Source organism: Hordeum vulgare, chromosome 5H (genome assembly GCF_904849725.1).
Source record: "Hordeum vulgare subsp. vulgare chromosome 5H, MorexV3_pseudomolecules_assembly, whole genome shotgun sequence".
NCBI lineage: Eukaryota > Viridiplantae > Streptophyta > Magnoliopsida > Poales > Poaceae > Hordeum > Hordeum vulgare.
The window spans coordinates 507994616-508016660 of NC_058522.1; the positions used below are offsets into that span (position 1 = coordinate 507994616).

Sequence of the window (22045 nt, forward strand, 5' to 3'; positions counted from 1 at the left end):
TACTCAATGTTGATACGATCAAGTGGAGCCTTCTCCCAAAGTTTGTGATGAGACTTTGGGAAATTGGTCTTCATATTACCATACTCCTCGTCGATCAAGGCAACTGCCATATGAGCCATCGAAGTCCTGACATGTTGAAGCCTGAATACCGTTTGGAAATCAATGAGGCAACCAGTTGGTATCTCAATACCGAAGTTGTACCTCATATTCAGCTTGTCGTTCGTTATGTCAACGGTAGCAAAAGTGATGCCGCTGCGAAGGAAGTCCATGAGTTCTGGACAATGCTTGTCACTACTGCAACAGAAACAAATTAAAATGGAACAAATGTTACATACTGCTGCAGTAAGGAAACATGTTTCACTACAACTAAAGAGAAAATTATCTTTAGGATTCAAATGGAACATTTTGCTATCCTATGCAATTTTCATATCCTATGAATTGATCAAGAAACCGTAAATTAACTATGACATACATATATATATATATATTCTCCCACGGTTTTGCAAATATTCAATAAGCTAGACATATTGCATATTGCTATCCAATGAAACCTAGAGAGATCACTATAGCTATCCAATGGAACCTAGAGAGATCACTAGCTATAAGCAATTTTCATGACTATGACATATCATATTGCTATCCAATGTAACCTAGAGAGATCACTAGCTATATGCAATTTTCATAACCTTGGATCAAAGAACGCCGCATAAAATTGTATCACTACAACTATGATTTCAATGGAACATATTGAACCAATCAGATTTTTCAGATTGTGGAACACTATTCCAATCAGATTGTGTTCCCTTCAACTAATCAAAATTGTTTCACTACAACTATTTGAAGCGAATCAACTATGATTCCAATGGAACATATTATACACTAGTTGATTCTAATAAGATTTTTCAGATTATGGAACACTATTCCAATCAGATTGTGTTCCCCTCCAACTAATCAAAATTGTTTCGCTACAACTATTTGAAGGGAACCAACTATGATTGAAACAAATAAACTTACAATGTCATTACCTTGGATCAAAGAAAGCCTCAAAACTTACCTCGCCCATTGGAAGATCAAGACATGGTGTTTGAAACATAGTTGGATGATGGCAACACCGCGTTGATCGGCCGTGTACTCCAGATCAAGCCCCAAGAACTTCTCATGATCCACTGCGACGTTAAGCCATCATTCCTTCAACTGTCTAAGAAAATGCGGCACCTCCCTCCTCTCGTTCGTGTACACGACATCGAGCTTGGTCTTGCCATGTGCGAGCACCTCTCCAAAGCAAGTTGGCATGGTGGAAGAAGAGAAGGGAAGAAGAGAGGGGAAGAACAGAGCGAGAGCGAGAGAGGAAGAAGAACAGAGAAATGGCGACGCGACAGAGACTTTGCTTCGGTTGTGGTTTTGGAAGCGGGATGCAAACCGTTTGGGCCTTTAGTCCCGGGTTGAGCCACCAACCGGGATGAAAGAGGGATACCAACGGTTGCCACCACTACGGCAGGCCATGTGTCAGACCTTTAGTCCCGGGTTGAGCCACCAACCGGGACTAAAGGGGGATACGAACGGTTGCCACCACCGCGGAACACCACGTGTCAGTTGCTGGATCTTTAGTCTCGGTTTTTGGCGCGAACCGGGGCTAATGCATCGAACCGAACCGGGGCTATTGCCCCACTAGGGCCTGGCAGCTCGAACCGGGACCAATGCCTGGCATTGGTCCCCGTTTTAGTTTGAACCGGGGCTAATATGGTTTTGGGCTTCGACCGAAAGACCCATTTTCTACTAGTGATTATATGATATTACAATCAGTACTTGTGCATAAAGCTGTGTTTCCTTTACAAATCATCCTTTTCTTCCATTACATTTACCCAAGTCTTGTCTTTGTCTGTAATCACCTATACACTGTTTTGCAATTTGGCATGATCTTCTGGAGAAGTTTCTCTATGTTCCACCCCTTTATAAGCTCTACAGACCTGGAAGTATTTGGGTGTTTAGTTGGTGAATCCATTTCCTTTTTATGCTTCATAGTTGCTTCATCGCTTTTGCACGTGTGACTCATGGACGCAGTTGTGCTAACCTTGTTTCGCATGATGGGAAGGTGGAAGGAGCGTCGCCTAGTGGCAAAGGCAGCCTCGAGCCGTGGGGTCAATCTCATTCTTTCCTCAATCCTTCCTCCGGTGAGCTTTCATCCCTGCTTGGTCCGGGGTTTCCTTTGAAATTTCTGTGTTGCATGATTTTTACGTGCCCTAACAGCTTGACGAAATTCCCATGTGAGGCATGCGCTCATGGTGCAAGTGCAATCTAATGTCCGCCATGATTGGTAGCTTCGGATTGTGAGCTGTTCGAGAGAAATTTAATGGGCAGATCATGTTTCATAGAATTCAATAGGACATCACACAATACCAATGATTTAGGATCTGTTATGTCTGGGTCCATTGTGATGCATTTTATATTCTGACGATTAATCACATCTTGGATGTTCACTTGCAATTTTGACTGGTACTTCATGTTGACAGTTTGAACTCCTTTAGTGGCTACTAAACAACCATTGCTGCTACAAAGAGTTCACCCATACTTTAATTTGTACCCCTTCCTGTGGCTTACTCGTTGTTCTAACTTCTGATAGTTGATGTGCTTGGCTGCTTGCTTACGGTACTATGCTTCCACTGTCTGCTTTGGCAAGTCTGTCAACCGATATCATTGTGTTTAATTTTCATAAGATTGCAATCTTGTTATTCTTTTGTATTTAGCTGTTTTTGTTTTACCTGGTGTGTATAGAGTTTGAAATTCAGATGATATTATCACATTGCGACATAGACGCTTAGTAAATTCTGATTATAACCAGAATGCAATAATTATTTGTAGGGTCATTTAAACTATACTGATTTCTATATCATAAGAATTTAGATTGTGTACAAAAGGTGACAGTCTCATCATTACTGACATGCATACTCTGTGTTTAATATCTCACTAGAAACTCCATCGAACTACTAGGTTGCCCTGCTTATATATTTTCTCAATAATATATGTCTGTTCATTTTGGCACATCTTCACTACAAAATGTGACAGCGATGGAAGAGGCCCTCAAATTTTTGCTTCATGTACCTGTTATTTTTATAATTGCCCAGCCAACATTTTACAGTTCTTGTGAGCTTACAAGGTGTGCCTGAAATTTCTCTAAACATTGTACTGACTTATATACTTCAGAATCAGGTTTCTATGCATTACTAACTAGAGTGTGCAATATTTATATGTTTGGTGTTTATTCATAGATGCGTTTACATGTGTCATCAGCACATTTTTTTTAAATTTGTAACATTTGTACTGGTGGAGTTGGTTTATTTTAAGTTGTTACATTTGGAACTCCTTTCACTTAAAAAATCGGCTGAATGGTCTAAATTGCAGGATGTGTTTTTTTTCTCACATGAACAATCTAAATAAATACATTTTTGAATATTCAACGTATAAATACTAAGTTCCTTTTGCTGTACATTTGGTTAATGGTTAGGAACTGATGATCATCAGAGTATTTTTATTGTTTGATGGTATTGCACATAAAGGGGTGTAAAGAACAAACTATCAAAAAAGATCATGACTTGCGTTTTTTCTTATTTTCTACTCTCTATATTACTAAATACTTGTTGGGAAGAACTAGATTAGTTCTTCTCAACAACAAATATTATGATAAAGAGGGAGTACAAATGGTGCTTGTCCATGTCCCCATTGTGTACTAGGGATGTTAGTTTGTACTGTTGTTTTCCAGTGATTACATCCTTGGAATTTATTCGGTGCAATGTTCTTTTCGCATTTTGGCATGAAAGCTCGTGGCTTGGAGGATGATGAACAGAGATGAAAGAGGTGAAACTTTGTAGAATGATCGAGTATGTTGCTTGCCAAGTTCAGATTCAGATTTTCAATGCTTTGACACTGTGCAGAATGAACTAAACATTTACATGTCAAGAGCACCTTGATGCATATAAAGAGTAATCGGACTCATGAAATTCCAAGTTGTATGAGTTGATTTATATTGTCCAGTTTTATGTATGTTTGTGTGTACCAGACGTGAACATTCATCGTTTCTTGCCTTGTCAAGTTTTCCTATATGTCACAAGGCGCAAAGCACCCTTTTATCCACCGCATGTTGGCGTTTACTTGAAATATACTCCCTCTACACCTAAATAATTGTAGTTGAAAAAAACTAGATTAGTTTTTCCAAAATATTTATAATTGAAGAGAATAGTTTTTCTATCTATAATTATTTAGACATAGAGAAAATATCTAATAATTATACGTGTGTTACCCGTCCACGCTTACTAGTATCTAGTAAACGGATTCAGTTTTGGTTGCTGTAAAATGAGGCACACCATCTTCTCTTGCATAGTAGGTGGTCCCCAGCCGATTTTCTTCAAGGATAATAGACCCCATGCATCACACGTTTGGCCTGCACCTTACTGGTATTTTTCTTTTTCATGGCAAGAGTAAAAGTAGAAAATCTGAACACTTCCCCGTGACCAAAGTAACCAAATACTCCCTCCGTTCCTAAATATAAGACCTTTTAGACATTTCACTATGAACTAGATACGGATGTACATAGACATATTTTATAGTGTAGATTCAATCATTTTGTTTTGTATGTAGTTCATAGTGTAATCTCTAAAAGCTCTTATATTTAGGAACGGAGGGAGTATATAGTATATGTGTACGTCTTTCCTCCAAACATGCATGTACGTCTTTCCTCATGCATATTCTTCTTTAATAATTAAAGTGAAACGAACTCGATTTCTTTGGTATGGATGAATACAAGTCACGGCAACTACTAGCTTCTTATTAGTGTGGTCTTGGCTTAATTTGTCGTAGTGTACGTGGCGCACATACACATATGTCGTAACATTTGACTTGTCGTAGTGCGGCGATAATTAACAACCACCTCAACGTTAGTCGTGGCCGTACCAGTGACTGTACGTGTATCAATGTAGCATGAAGTTGGTCTGTGCCCTTTGTTGGGAGTGTCGACGTGCACCAGCTTGGGAGTGTCGACGTGCACCAGCTTACCGTCGTACACCCAAGCTACCCGCCCAACTTATAAGAGCCGCACCCAAGCTACCCGCCCAGTTTATAAGAGGCAGCGGTGCCCATGCGCTAGTGCACCATCTACACCTACGGATAGCAGCAGCAGCAGCAGGAGTCCAGACACCAGGAGCAGCTCCTTCCTTGGTACGTCTCGTCCTCTTCACTTGTATCGTGTTCGTTCCCCTAGCTTTGCCAAGCTTCACTTGGCTGAAGAATTAATGCATCGCTAGCTAGGCTCTATGTATCTATATATCTCTTCTTCAAGTATATATTCTGCCTGGTTCACTTGAGCCTAAAAGAATGGATGGCGTACGTGCTTATGAGATAGCCTCTCCTGCTCCTGCCAGCTCCCCTCTCGAGTTGGCTATATTATATATGAACCAAAAACGTCATCCTTCTTCCCTGAAGATCACCTAAACGAAATCCACAAATAAGCCAAATCTCATCTGTTAATTTTGAGGGACTTCATTTGCTCCTTGTCTTTCGTCAGTATAGTACAGTATCGTCTGTTCTTAAATATTTGTTGTTGGGTAGAGAGGAAGTACTATTACTTACTAGTAGTATTAATTTCAGTTGTCTGAAACCACGTGGCATGTGCGGTCAGCTATCTCAAGTTAAGTTATGATAGGTATTTCACTCGCAAAAAAGAAAACGAAAATTCAGTTCCTTTGTACTTTCAGCTGTCAGCAACAGTAGCAGCCAGCAGGTGACAACAAGATGAAGAGGAGCATGCTCCAGCTGGGCATCGTCACACTAGTCGTCTCATCAGCAACTGCTGCTTTCCTTCCCACGACGGAAGCATTCAACGTGCGAGCCCCCCAGCTGAAGACGCAGACGTTCCTGTCCCCGCCCTTCTTCCTCCGCCCCGGCGGCGTCGTCAACAAGTGGTACTACGACGTCGACTTCCCCCGCGGTCACGTGGCGCTCAAGAGCTTCAACGGCGAGGTCGTCGACGACGCCGGCGCCCCGGTCCCTCTCCACGAGACCTACCTCCACCACTGGCTCGTCGCACCATACTACGTCTACGGCCAAAGCATGATCCCGATCACCAACTCCGGCCCCTGCAAGGACTCGCTGGGACAGCACTTCGGGCTGGGCTCCGAGACCCGGCAAACGGCCACGTGGGTGCCCGACCCATACGCCATCGAGATCGGCAAGCCGGCCCCGGCCGGGTACGACGAGCGGTGGTTCATCAACGTGCACGCCATCGACACGCGCGGCGCCCCCGACAAGCTCGCCTGCGCCGAGTGCAGGTGCGATTTCTACAACGTCACCGTCGACGAGGCCGGCAGCCGCATCGGGAACGGCTACGTCGGCGGGCTACACTGCTGCTATGACAGCACACGGTGCAGGGTGGACGGCGCGTTCGCCAACAATGGCGAGCCGCCGCGGAAGTTGTTCCTCCGCTACACCGTGTCGTGGCTTGACTGGAGCGATGCCGTCCATGTGCCGGTGAGGATCTACATTCTTGATGTCACCGACACGGCCCTCTTCGATGGAAACCCCAACCCTTATTGCAAGGTTTGTATATATCATCTACTTTCTCTATATATCTGGTCTTCATTATATCTCATAGTATTGGTAGCTACTACTAGCTGCTTCCCTCGCGTTCCTAAATATATATGTGTAATTTTTTAGAGAGTAGCTAGGTTGTTCAAGCATTAACAATTGTTGAAAAATGTCTGGCTTTGCTTTGTAGGTGGAGTATCGTGTGGACGAATGCAGCTCCGAAGACCGAGCCAAAAACAACTGCGTCGACATGAAGACGACCGAAGAAATGGTGTCCCATGGAGGCGACCTCGTCTACGCCGTCGCTCACCTGCATAGAGGTGGCCTGGGTTCCTCGCTGCATGGACAGGTATATGTCACCTATTCATACAAGAGTGAATTGCATAAACCATACACATTAAAGGCCGGGTTTGTAGAAACTTCTACGGATTTATGCAAAAAGCCACTATTGAGACTAATTTTCTACAAATAACACTAATCACCTGCTTCGTTCATTCTAATCATATTTATAAATAAGGTGACATAGAAGTACGATTTTTAAAACCATAATCTTCAATGTCGATGGTTTTTGCAATTCACTCATTCTTCATACAACCATACTCCATTTCTAGCTTTGGAATGGGTCAAACGCATGGATTCTCATCGAAAAAACTAAAACACAAGAATGACTAAAATTTCATTATCAGGACGGCCGCCTGCTCTGCAAATCCATGCCAATCTACGGCACGGGGCAGGAGGCCGGGAACGAGGAGGGATACATCGTCGGCATGTCAACATGCTATCCAGAGCCAGGTACGGTGAAGGTAAGCCATGGTGAGGTGCTGACCATGGTCTCCAACTACAGCAGCGAGCGGCAGCATACGGGGGTCATGGGCCACTTCTACATCCTTGTGGCGGATCAGCAGGAGCAGGCTCTCAACAAACCGGCCCTTTGCTTCAGCTTCCCATACTCATGTGAGCTAATAGCTATTTTTTTTTTTGTTATATCTCATCTTGCAAGTTGAAATAAGCCTGTGAATTGAAAACGCCACATGTCTTTTGTAATGACATGGTTTCCTTCCTCGTTTTTCTTCTAACGAATACTATCGCAGGGTGCGTGCCGGCATGGATGTGGAGCAACCAGATGTGAGAGAAGCACATATATGCTTACAGTGAGTTATACATCGTTCCCGTAAGAAAATAAGGCATGCTTATTACAGCATGAATCTGCTATGTCACTATGTGTGTGTAATTTTCCTTGTTCAAGTTGATGACCTGCGCCAATGTTGTGTTGTGTTGTGTGTGGACCGGGGTGGTAGCTCCAATGCCACCAGTAGCAGGACGCATATGAGATAATAACATGTGTATGTATGGCAAAATTTGAATTGCCTTTCGGCCGGAGCGAAGGTGTGTGACCATGAATGATACCGGTAAGAGATAATTTTCAGCAGCGACACACAAATTTTCTCCCGCATCCGTCTGTGGACCAGGGGGCCCATTCCACAGACACATATATGGGAGGCCACCATTCAACCGTAACATTTTAACAACAGTTTGAACCAACCAGCTGAAATTCATTCAAACACTGTCAGATTTCATATAAGCACGGCCAGATTTCATATAAATATGACGAATTTTATTGCATTTACATCAACTGAACAGTGCTAGTCCTGATCTAGGGTATAATAAATACCTAATCTAAATGGTCATCGGCGTCTATTCCCCGGCCATGAGCCCTAAGAACTAAGTCTTCTCCTTCTTCAATTCCACCTCGGCGATCTGCACCTCCGCCTCCGAAGACCCGAGTGTTGGGAAACATAGTAGAAAATAGAAAAAAAATCGCCCTACAAACACCGAAGAACAATATGAAAGTGCATTAGAGGATTGGATCATGATAGTAACCAACTCCGAGTATGTACCAGAAGCAGAATGAGTCGGTGTAGATCGTACTTGGAGTCCCTAGAACCATAGATGAACGATGGCACAAACTGCCCTCGAACGAAGACCGAAAATATGGCCTCTCTACAGTTTGCAAGTGTATAGTCTTCGTGATCCGGTAGCACTTCGCTGTCCAAAACTAATCACCATCGGAGAATTAGAGGGGGAGATTGAGCCTCACGAGACTTCTAATTATGAGGATTAGAGGAACTAGAAATATCTCTAATTATCTCAATTAGAACTAGTAGTATTGGGCTGGAGGAGGCACCTAAAACTTGTATATTAAAGTGGGACAATACCTCCACTTTATATAGGTTAGAGGGGGAGAGAGGGGCATCAACCAAGGTGGGAAAGTCCCTCCTTGGGGCTCCGTCCAAGGAGGGAGGAGTTGCACTCCTTCCCTAATCCAATCCCCCCCCAAGGAAGGGTGGGGCGCCAACCCCACTTGGGTCCTTGCGGCCCAAATTGCCTTCCAACTCTAGGCCTTTTAAGACTCGTTAAATTTAAATTAATTATAAAAGCCCTCTAACAATTACTAGAGAATATTATATAATTTTTAACACCTCTCAAAACATTTTTCACATATATATTATTTATCGGTAATACCCGGTATTGATCGATAAACCCTTCTAGTGACCTCGAAACGCTTCCCCTTCCCCTTGGAACATTTCTGAATATTAACGAAACTATTTCACAAATAGATCTGTGATACTATCGTCCTACGAACACTCAACAAATTGTGATTACCTCAAGCTTGTGACCATGTACGTTGAATAAATTGGGTTGGTTGCCAGGACACACATAAGTCCACGTCTGGGTTTTGTGCCTTCCTTGCGCAGAATTTGTTGTCATGGTCGTTAGAGCATATTTCTCTGTATGTAGTTTTGGTAATTGATGGCAATCCCTATGGACTAATGGCTGCATTGAGTTATATTCAAAGGATTTGTCCGTAGGCACTTCTTGAAGTCCATATGTTGGTTTCAAGGAGTTTATATGATGACCAAGGTGGTATTCAAGGTCTTATCCAAGGAATGGTCATAAAGACACAAGGTTGATCAAGACTAAGACAAAGAGTAAATCAATATGATCAACACACAAAGCTTACAAGATGTATCGAGAGGGATCAAGTGATCCCATGGTATGGTAAGCATTGTCCATTACGCTTTTGTGTACTAATCCATGGTCTTCATGAGAGTTCTATGTGGGGTTAGGTGTGTTTTCATGGGCTTGCGTCAAGAGGAAGATCGCATACAAACCATGGAGGATGACGTTAAGTGGTGATCGCCATCAAGTTTGTTGTGTGCAAGTTCGAGTGGAGCATCACGTATATATCATGCTTGAAGCTTGTCTTCCATTGTGGTGGCAATGGACTTGGGAAGATGTGTTGAAGAATGGCTCGGGGAGCAGTTTACAAGTCTTCATCGAGCCAGTGCAATCAAAGAAGGTGGTCCATCTTGAGGAGGACAACATAGTCATCATCTAGCTAAAGTGGACGATGCGCAAGGTATAGGTTTGTCCTTGATATGTTTTCTATTTTAGGGTAGATTGTTGTACTGCCAAGGGGAGCTCTCAAGTGAGTAGCTTGATTGTATCGTTCGTTGAGAGCTCAAACCATTTGCATCCTTGCATCATCTTTCTTGGTTCTTGTTTGGTGGTTCTCTCTGTGAGTTGTAGAGCTTATGGTCATCTTTATGACAATCTCGAGTTCATCGAAAATGGAGTTCATGTGCATATTCTATGATGTTTTCGATGTTGGAGTTTTTCTCGGTTCTTCATTCATAGAGGTTTCACATCTCTATATCATTGACATTTTTATACTACCTATTCTTTGATACTGATGCATACTTAGTGTTGGAAATATGCCCTAGAGGCAGTGATAATTAGTTGTTATTATATTTCTTTGTTCATGATAATCATTTATTATCCATGCTATAATTGTATAGATTGGAAACACAGTGCATGTGTGGATACATAGACAACACAGTGTCCCTAGTAAGCCTCTAGTTGACTAGCTCGTTGATCAAAGATGGTCAAGGTTTCCTGACCATAGGCAAGTGTTGTCACTTGATAATGGGATCACATCATTAGGAGAATCATGTGATGGACTAGACCCAAACTAATAAGACGTAGCATGTTGATCGTGTCATTTTGTTGCTACTGTTTTCTACGTGTCAAGTATTTGTTCCTATGACCATGAGATCATATAACTCACTGACACCGGAGGAATGCTTTTTGTGTATCAAACGTCGCAACGTAACTGGGTGACTATAAAGATGCTCTACAGGTATCTCCAAAGGTGTTCGTTGAGTTAGTATGGATCGAGACTGGGATTTGTCAATCCGTGTGACGGAGAGGTATCTCGGGGCCCACTCGGTAATACAACATCACACACAAGCCTTGCAAGCAATGTGACTTAGTGTAAGTCGCGGGATCTTGTATTACGGAACGAGTAAAGAGACTTGCCGGTAAACGAGATTGAAATAGGTATGCGGATACCGACGATCGAATCTCGGGCAAGTAACATACCGAAGGACAAAGGGAATGACATACGGGATTATATGAATCCTTGGCACTGAGGTTCAAACGATAAGATTGTTGGAAATATGCCCTAGAGGCAATAATAAAATGGTTATTATCATATTTCCTTGTTCATGATAATCGTCTATCGTTCATGCTATAATTGTATTAACAGGAAACAGTAATACATGTGTGAATGAATAGATCACAATGTGTCCCTAGCAAGCCTCTAGTTGGCTAGCTCGTTAGTCAATAGATGATCATGGTTTCCTGATCATGGACATTGGATGTCATTGATAATGGGATCACATCATTGGGAGAATGATGTGGTGGACAAGACCCAATCCTAAGCCTAGCACTAGATCGTATTGTTCGTATGCTAATGCTTTTCTAATGTCAAGTATCTTTTCCTTCGACTGTGAGATTGTGCAAATCCCGGATACCGTAGGAGTGCTTTGGGTGTATCAAACGTCACTGGGTGATTATAAAGGTGCACTACGGGTACCTCCGAAAGTGTTTGTTGGGTTGGCACGAATCGAGATCGGGATTTGTCACTCCATGTGACGGAGAGGTATCTCTGGGCCCACTCGGTAGAACATCATCATGAGCTCAATGTGACTAAGGAGTTAGTCACACGATGACGTGCTACGGAACGAGTAAAAAGACTTACCGGTAACGAGATTGAACAAGGTATAGGTATACTGACGATCGAATCTCGGGCAAGTTCTATACCGACAGACAAAGGGAATCGTATACGGGATTGATTGAATCCTTGACATCGTGGTTCATCCGATGAGATCATGGTGGAGCTAGTGGGAGCCACCATGGGTATCCAGATCCCGCTGATGGTTATTGGCGAGAGAGGTGTCTCGATCATGTCTGCCTGTCTCCCGAACCCGTAGGGTCTACACACTTAAGGTTCGATGACGCTAGGGTTATAGGGAACTGTTGTACGAGGTTACCGATAGTTGTTCGGAGTCCCGGATGAGATCCCAGACGTCACGAGGAGCTCCGGAATGGTCCGGAGGTAAAGATTGATATATAGGACGGATGGTTTCGGACACCGGAAGTGTTTCGGGCATCACCGGTAACGTACCGGGACCACCGGAGGTGGTCCCGGGGGACCACCGAAGGGGGGTGACGACCCCGGGAGGCTAGATGGGCTAAGTGGGGAAGGGAACCAGCCCCTAAGTGGGCTGGTGCGCCCCCCACCCAGCCCATGTGCACCAGAAAAAAGGGGAAGGGGGGAACCCTAACTAAGGTGGGCCTTAGGCCCACCAGAGGGGTGCGCCACCCCTCCTCCTTGCCCTGGCCGCCACTCCCCCCATCTGGGAGGGCTGCCGCACCCCCTAGGGTGGGAACCCTAGGGGTGGCACCCCCTCTCCCCTTCCCCTATATATAGTGGGCACTTTTGGCCTTTGGAGGACACGGTTTTCCCTCTCCCTCGGCGCAGCCCTGCACTTCTTCCTCCTCCTCTGTGCCGGCGCTTGGCGAAGCCCTGCCGGGAGACCTCGTCTCTCCACCAACACCATGCCGTCGTGTTGCTGATCTTCTTCCCCAACCTCTCCCTCCTCCTTGCTGGATCAAGGTGCGGGAGACGTCACCGGGCTGCACGTGTGTTGAACGCGGAGGTGCCGTTGTTCGGCACTAGATCGGAATCGCTGCGAGTACGACTCCATCTACCGCGTTCTAGCAACGCTTCCGCTTAGCGATCTTCAAAGGTATGAAGATGCTCTTACCCCTCTCTCGTTTTTGGTCTCTCCATAGGAAGATCTGAACATGCGTAGGAAAATTTTGAATTTATGCTACGTTACCCAACAAAGATCTTCGTAGAATATGTAGGATCCAATATGGGCATCCAGGTCCCTCTATTGGATGTTGACCGAGGAATCACTCGGGTCATGTCTACATAGTTCTCGAACCCGAGGGTCTGCACACTTAAGGTTTGACGTTGTTTTATGCGTATTTGAGTTGTATGGTTGGTTACTGAATGTTGTTCGGAGTCCCGGATGAGATCACGGACGTCACGAGGGTTTCTGGAATGGTCCGGAAACGAAGATTGATACTCCCTCCGTTCCTAAATATAAGTCTTTTAAGCGATTTCATTAAGGGTCTACATGCGGAGCAATATGATTGAATCTATACTCTAAAGTATGTCTATATACATCCGTATGTAGTCCACTAATGAAATCTCTACGAAGACTTATATTTAGGAACGGAGGGAGTATATAGGATGACCTCATTTGGTTACCGGAAGGTTTTCGTGTATTACCGGAAAAGTTTCGGGCTCATCGATAGTGTACTGGGAGTGCCGGGAGGGGTGCCGGGGACCATCAGGAGGGGTGTCACGCCCCAAGGGGTCTCATGGGCTATGGGAAGAGATAAACCAGCCCCTAGTGGGCTGGAATAAGTTCCCACTAAGGCCCATAAGCTTTGAGAAGGAAAAAACACAAGGTGGAAAGAGTTTCCAAGTGGGAAGGTGGAATACTACTCCAAGTAGGATTGGAGTAGGACTCCTCCACCTCCAATTTTGGCCAAACCTTTAGGTTCTGAGGCTGCCTCCTCCCCTCCCTCCCTCCTATATATAGTGGGGTTTTAGGGCTGATTTGAGACAACTTTTGGCACGGCAGCCCGACCACATACCTCCACGGTTTTACCTCTAGATCGCGTTTCTGCGGAGCTCGGGCGGAGCCCTGCTGAGATTAGATCACCACCAACCTCCGGAGCGCCGTCACGCTGCCGGATAACTCATCTACCTCTCCGTCTCTCTTGCTGGATCAAGAAGACCAAGATCATCGTCGAGCTGTACGTGTGCTGAACGCGGAGGTGCCGTCCGTTCGGCACTAGATCCGAGCGGATCGTGGGACGGATCGCGGGACGGTTCGTGGGACGGTTCGCGGGGCGGATCGAGGGACGTGAGGAAGTTCCACTACATCAACCGCGTTTCTTAACGCTTCTGCTGTGCGATCTACAAGGGTACGTAGATCGGAAATCCCCTCTCGTAGATGGACATCACCATGATAGGTCTTCGTGCGCGTAGGAAATTTTTTGTTTCCCATGCGACGTTCCCCAACACTTAGCATAGTTCTGATGTAAGACTTGCGAGTACTTTGGATGAGTACTCACTGTTGCTTTGCTCCCCCTTTGCCCCCTTGATCCGTGCTGCGACCAGATGATGGAGCCTAGGAGATGGAGGTTCCCGCCAACGACGACTGCTACCCCGACGGTGCCTACTACTATGTGGACGCCGCTGAAGACCAGGAGTAGTTAGTAGGTTCCCAGGCAGGAGGCCTCGCCTCGTTCGATCGTTGTACGTGTGTTGAACGCGGAGGTGCCGTTGTTCGGCACTAGATCGGAATCGCTGCGAGTACGACTCCATCAACCGCGTTCTAGCAACACTTCCGCTTAGCGATCTTCAAAGGTATGAAGATGCTCTTACCCCTCTCTCGTTGCTGGTCTCTCCATAGGAAGATCTGAACATGCGTAGGAAAATTTTGAATTTATGATACGTTACCCAACAGTGGCATCAGAGCGAGGTTTTCTATGCGTAGATTCTATGCACGAGTAGAACACAAAAGTTGTGGGTGATGGTTTGTCAATTTGCTTGCCGTTACTAGTCTTATTCTTTTCCGGCGGTATTGTGGGATGAAGCGGCCCGGACCGACCTTACACGTACGCTTACGTGAGACTGGTTCCACCGACAGACATGCACATCGTGCATAAAGGTGGCTAGCGGGTGTCTGTCTCTCCTACTCTAGTCGGATTGGATTTGATGAAAAGGGTCCTTATGAAGGGTAAATAGCTTTGGCATATCATCGTTGTGGCTGTCACGTAGGTAAGAAGGCGTTCTTGCTAGAAACCCAAATCAGTCACGTAAAACTTGCAACAACAATTAGAGGACGTCTAACTTGTTTTTGCAGGGTTTGACATGTGATGTGATATGGCCAAAGTTGTGATGTTGCATGTATGATGTATGAGATGATCATGTTATTGTAATAGGTTTCACGACTTGCATGTCGATGAGTATGACAACCGGCAGGAGCCATAGGAGTTGTCTTAATTTATTGTATGAGATGCAACGCCATGTGCTTACTATTTTACTTCATTGCTAACGGTTAGCCATAGTAGTAGTGATAGTAGTAGTTGGCGTGAAGACTTCACGGAGACACGATGATGGAGATCATGATGATGGAGATCATGGTGTCACGCCGGTGACAATGATGATCATGCGATGCCTGAAGATGGAGGTCGAAAGAGCAAAGATGATAATGGCCATATCATGTCACTATATGATTGCATTGTGATGTTTATCATGTTTTACATCTTATTGCTTAAAACGACGGTAGCATAATAAGATGATCCCTCTTAAAATTTCGAGAACGTATTCCCCTAAGTGTGCACCATTGCGAAGGTTCGTTGTCTTGAAGCACCACGTGATGATCGGGTGTGATAGATTCTAACGTTCGCATACAACGGGTGTAAGCCAGATTTACACACGCGAAACACCTAGGTTGACCCGACGAGCTTAGCATGTACAGACATGACCTCGAATACAAGAGACCGAAAGGTCGAACATGAGTCGTATGGTTGAATACGATCGGCATGAGGTTGCTCACCATGGTGACTAGTCCGTCTCACGTGATGATCGGACACGGGTTAGTCAACATGGATCATGTATCACTTAGATGACTAGAGGGATGTCGATTTAAGTGGGAGTTCATACTTAATTTGATTAAATGAACTTAATTGTCATGAACTTAGTCTAAAAGTTGTCTTTACAAATATTGTAGATGTCCAACGTCAACCTCAACTTCAACGCATTCCTAGAGAAAAACAAGCTGAAAGATGATGGTAGCAACTATGCGGACTGGGTTCGCAACCTGAAGCTCATCCTTGAAGCAGCTAAAAAGGCTTATGTCCTTAATGCGCCGCTAGGTGACCCTCCCGCTCCCGCAGCAGCCCAGGACATTCTAAACGTCTGGCAAGCGCGGAGTGATGACTACTCTCTGGTCAGGTGTGGCATGTTATACAGTTTAGAAACGGGGCTCCAAAGACGTTTTGAGCAACACGGGGCATATGAGATGTTCCAAGAGCTGAAGCTAGTTTTTCAAGCTCATGCCCGTGTCGAGAGATATGAAGTCTCCGACAAGTTCTTCAGCTGTAAGATGGAGGAGAACAGTTCTGTCAGTGAGCACATACTCAAAATGTCTGGGTTACACGGTCGTCTGACTTCACTTGGAGTCGAACTTCCGGATGATGCTATCATTGACAGAATCCTCCAGTCTCTCCCACCAAGCTACAAAGGCTTTGTGCTTAACTACAACATGCAAGGAATGGAGAAAACCATTCCCGAGTTGTACTCGATGCTCAAGTCTGCAGAAGTAGAAATCAAGAAGGAGCATCAAGTGTTGATGGTCAACAAGACCACTAGTTTCAAGAAAGGCAGGGGTAAGAAGAACTTCAAGAAAGACGGCAAAGCTGTTGCCGCGCCCGGTAAGCCAGATGCCGGGAAGAAGAAAAAGAACGGACCCAAGCCTGAGACTGAGTGCTTCTACTGCAAGGGAAAAGGTCACTGGAAGCGGAACTGCCCCAAATACTTAGCGGACAAGAAGGCCGGCAACGTTAAAGGTATATGTGATATACATGTTATTGATGTGTACCTTACCAGCGCTCGTAGTAGCTCCTGGGTATTTGATACCGGTGCTGTTGCTCACATTTGCAACTCAAAGCAGGAACTGCGGAATAAGCGGAGACTGGCCAAGGACGAGGTGACGATGCGCGTCGGGAATGGTTCAAAGGTCGATGTGATCGCCGTCGGCACGCTACCTCTACATCTACCATCGGGATTAGTTTTAAACCTTAATAATTGCTATTTAGTACCAGCTTTAAGCATGAACATTGTATCAGGGTCTTGCTTAATGCGAGACGGCTACTCATTTAAGTCAGAGAATAATGGTTGTTTTATTTATATGAGTGATATGTTTTATGGTCATGCTCCGCTGGTGAATGGTTTATTCTTGATGAATCTCGATCGTGATGTTACACATATTCATAGTGTGAGTACCAAAAGATGCAAAGTTGATAATGATAGTCCCACATACTTGTGGCACTGCCGCCTTGGTCATATCGGCGTTAAGCGCATGAAGAAGCTCCATACTGATGGACTGCTAGAGTCTCTTGACTTTGAATCATTTGACACATGTGAACCGTGCCTCATGGGCAAGATGACTAAGACTCCATTCTCAGGAATAATGGAGAGAGCCACCGACTTATTGGAAATAATACATACTGATGTGTGTGGTCCAATGAACGTTGAAGCTCACGGTGGTTATCGTTATGTTCTCACTCTCACCGATGATTTGAGTAGGTATGGGTATATCTACTTGATGAAGCACAAATCTGAGACGTTTTAAAAGTTCAAGGAATTTTAGAGTGAGGTTGAGAATCAACGTGACAAAAAAATTAAATGTCTACGATCTGATCGTGGAGGAGAATATTTGAGTCACGAGTTTGGCACACACCTAAGGAAGTGTGGAATCGTTTCACAACTAACGCCGCCTGGCACACCGCAGCGCAACGGAGTGTCTGAACGTCGTAATCGCACCTTATTAGATATGGTACGATCTATGATGTCTCTCACCGACTTACCGCTATCATTTTGGGGATACGCATTAGAAACTGCAGCATTCACTTTAAATAGGGCACCGTCTAAATCCGTTGAGACGACACCGTATGAACTGTGGTTTGGCAAGAAACCTAAGTTGTCGTTTCTTAAAGTTTGGGGCTGCGATGCTTATGTGAAGAAACTTCAACCAGAAAAGCTCGAACCCAAAGCGGATAAATGCGTATTCATAGGATACCCTAAGGAAACTATTGGGTATACCTTCTATCTTAGATCCGAAGGTAAAACCTTTGTTGCCAAGAACGGATCCTTTCTAGAGAAAGAGTTTCTCTCGAAAGAAGTAAGTGGGAGGAAGGTAGAACTTGATGAGGTAATTACACCCCCTCTCGAACAGGAAAGTAGCGCAGCGCAAGAAGTTGTTCCTGTGGTGCCTACACCGACTGAAGAGGAAGTTAATGATGATGATCATGAAGCTTCGGATCAAGTTACTACTGAACCACGAAGGTCCACAAGGGTACGCTCTGCACCAGAGTGGTACGGCAACCCAGTGATGGAAATCATGCTGTTAGACAACGGTGAACCTTCGAACTATGAAGAAGCGATGGCGGGCCCGGATTCCAACAAATGGCTTGAGGCCATGAAATCCGAGATAGGATCCATGTATGAGAACAAAGTATGGACTTTGGTGGACTTGCCCGATGACCGGCGAGCCATAGAAAAATAAATGGATCTTCAAGAAGAAGACTGATGCAAACGGTAATGTAACCGTTTACAAAGCTCGACTTGTCGCAAAGGGTTTTTGACAAATTCAAGGAGTTGACTACGAAGAGACTTTCTCTCCCGTAGCGAAGCTGAAATCAGTTTGAATCATGTTAGCAATTGCCGCCTTTTATGATTATGAAATTTGGCAAATGGACGTCAAAACAGCGTTCCTTAACGGAAACCTTAAGGAAGAGTTGTATATGATGCAACCAAAAGGTTTTGTCGACCCTAAGGGTGCTAACAAAGTGTGCAAGCTCCAGCGCTCCATCTATGGGCTGGTGCAAGCATCTCGGAGTTGGAACATTCGCTTTAATGAGGTGATTAAAGCGTTTGGGTTCATACAGGTTTACGGAGAAGCCTGTCTGTACAATAAAGTGAGTGGGAGCTCTGTAGCTTTCCTCGTACTATATGTGGATGACATATTATTGATGGGGAATGATATAGAGATGTTGGAGAGCATAAAGGCCTATTTGAACAAGAGTTTTTCAATGAAGGACCTTGGAGAAGCTGCATACATATTAGGCATCAAGATCTATAGAGATAGATCGAGATGCCTCATAGGTCTTTCGCAAAGTACATACCTTGACAAGATATTGAAGAAGTTCAATATGGAAAACTCAAAGAAAGGGTTCTTGCCAGTTTTGCAAGGTATGAGATTGAGTAAGACTCAGTCGCCGACCACGGCAGCAGATAGAGAGAAGATGGGTTCTGTCCCCTACGCTTCAGCTGTGGGCTCTCTAATGTATGCCATGTTGTGTACCAGACCTAATATAAACCTTGCGATAAGCTTGGTAGGGAGGTACCAAAGTAATCCTGGTGCGGAACACTGGACAGCGGTCAAGAATATCCTTAAGTACCTGAAAAGGACTAAGGAAATGTTTCTCGTTTATGGAGGTGACGAAGAGCTCGTCGTAAAGGGTTACGTCGATGCTAGCTTCGACACAGATCCGGATGACTCTAAGTCACAAACCGGATACGTATATGTGTTGAATGGTGGGGCAGTGAGCTGGTGCAGCAGCAAGCAAGAAGTCGTGGCAGCATCTACATGTGAAGCGGAGTACATAGCTGCTTCAGAAGCGGCTCATGAAGGAATTTGGATGAAGGATCTCATCACCGACCTTGGAGTGGTTCCAAGCGCGTCGGGTCCTATGACACTCTTCTGTGATAACACTGGAGCCATTGCCATAGCCAAGGAGCCCAGGTTTCACCGGAAGACGAAGCACATCAAGCGCCGCTACAACTCCATCCAGGACCATGTCCAGAGTGGAGTGATAGATATTTGTAAAGTACACATGGATCTGAATATTGCAGACCCGTTGACTAAACCTCTTCCACGAGCAAAACATGATCAGCACCATAATGCTATGGGCGTTCGATACATCACAATGTAACTAGATTATTGACTCTAGTGCAAGTGGGAGACTGTTGGAAATATGCCCTGGAGGCAATAATAAAATGGTTATTATCATATTTCCTTGTTCATGATAATCGTCTATCGTTCATGCTATAATTGTATTAACAGGAAACAGTAATACATGTGTGAATGAATAGATCACAATGTGTCCCTAGCAAGCCTCTAGTTGGCTAGCTCGTTAGTCAATAGATGATCATGGTTTCCTGATCATGGACATTGGATGTCATTGATAACGGGATCACATCATTGGGAGAATGATGTGGTGGACAAGACCCAATCCTAAGCCTAGCACTAGATCGTATTGTTCGTATGCTAATGCTTTTCTAATGTCAAGTATCTTTTCCTTCGACCGTGAGATTGTGCAACTCCCGGATACCATAGGAGTGCTTTGGGTGTATCAAACGTCACAGCGTAACTGGGTGATTATAAAGGTGCACTACGGGCACCTCCGAAACTGTCTGTTGGGTTGGCACGAATCGAGATCGGGATTTGTCACTCCGTGTGACGGAGAGGTATCTCTGGGCCCACTCGGTAGAACATCATCATGAGCTCAATGTGACTAAGGAGTTAGTCACACGATGACGTGCTACGGAACGAGTAAAGAGACTTACCGGTAACGAGATTGAACAAGGTATAGGTATACCAACGATCGAATCTCGGGCAAGTTCTATACCGACAGACAAAGGGAATCGTATACGGGATTGATTGAATCCTTGACATCGTGGTTCATCCGATGAGATCATCGTGGAGCTAGTGGGAGCCACCATGGGTATCCAGATCCCGCTGATGGTTATTGGCCAGAGAGGTGTCTCGGTCATGTCTGCCTGTCTCCCGAACCCGTAGGGTCTACACACTTAAGGTTCGATGACGCTAGGGTTATAGGGAATTGTTGTACGAGGTTACCGATAGTTGTTCGGAGTCCCGGATGAGATCCCGGACGTCACGAGGAGCTCCGGAATGGTCCGGAGGTAAAGATTGATATATAGGACGGATGGTTTCGGACACCGGAAGTGTTTCGGGCATCACCGGTAACGTACCGGGACCACCGGAGGTGGTCCCGGGGGACCACCGAAGGGGGGTGACGACCCCGGGAGGCTAGATGGGCTAAGTGGGGAAGGGAACCAGCCCCTAAGTGGGCTGGTGCGCCCCCCACCCAGCCCATGTGCACCAGAAAAAAGGGGAAGGGGGGAACCCTAACTAAGGTGGGCCTTAGGCCCACCAGAGGGGTGCGCCACCCATCCTCCTTGCCCTGGCCGCCACTCCCCCCATCTGGGAGGGCTGCCGCACCCCCTAGGGTGGGAACCCTAGGGGTGGCACCCCCTCTCCCCTTCCCCTATATATAGTGGGCACTTTTGGCCTTTGGAGGACACGGTTTTCCCTCTCCCTCGGCGCAACCCTGCACTTCTTCCTCCTCCTCTCTGCCGGCGCTTGGCGAAGCCCTGCCGGGAGACCTCGTCTCTCCACCAACACCACGCCGTCGTGTTGCTGGTCTTATTCCCCAACCTCTCCCTCCTCCTTTCTGGATCAAGGTGCGGGAGACGTCACCGGGCTGCACGTGTGTTGAACGCGGAGGTGCCGTTGTTCGGCACTAGATCGGAATCGCTGCGAGTACGACTCCATCAACCGCGTTCTAGCAACGCTTCCGCTTAGCGATCTTCAAAGGTATGAAGATGCTCTTACCCCTCTCTTGTTGCTGGTCTCTCCATAGGAAGATCTGAACATGCGTAGGAAAATTTTGAATTTATGCTACGTTACCCAACAAAGATCTTCGTAGAATATGTAGGATCCAATATGGGCATCCAGGTCCCGCTATTGGATGTTGACCGAGGAATCACTCGGGTCATGTCTACATAGTTCTCGAACCCGAGGGTCTGCACACTTAAGGTTCGACGTTGTTTTATGCGTATTTGAGTTGTATGGTTGGTTACTGAATGTTGTTCGGAGTCCCGGATGAGATCACGGACGTCACGAGGGTTTCTGGAATGGTCCGGAAACGAAGATTGATACTCCCTCCGTTCCTAAATATAAGTCTTTTAAGCGATTTCATTAAGGGTCTACATGCGGAGCAATATGATTGAATCTATACTCTAAAGTATGTCTATATACATCCGTATGTAGTCCACTAATGAAATCTCTACGAAGACTTATATTTAGGAACGGAGGGAGTATATAGGATGACCTCATTTGGTTACCGGAAGGTTTTTGTGTATTACCGGAAAAGTTTCGGGCTCATCGATAGT

The 22045-nt window shown here is 45.3% G+C and overlaps 1 protein-coding gene across 1 annotated transcript; it reads left to right on the top strand.

The window, feature by feature from the left end:
• Positions 1 to 5140: 5140 nt before the first annotated feature.
• Positions 5141 to 8007, top strand: LOC123397732. Its single transcript, XM_045092267.1, has 5 exons — positions 5141 to 5208; positions 5745 to 6585; positions 6764 to 6922; positions 7260 to 7527; positions 7665 to 8007. The coding sequence occupies exons 2-5, from the start codon at positions 5782 to 5784 to the stop codon at positions 7700 to 7702; spliced, it is 1269 nt and encodes a 422-aa protein (XP_044948202.1). The 5' UTR covers positions 5141 to 5208; positions 5745 to 5781; the 3' UTR covers positions 7703 to 8007.
• The last annotated feature ends 14038 nt before the right edge of the window (positions 8008 to 22045 follow it).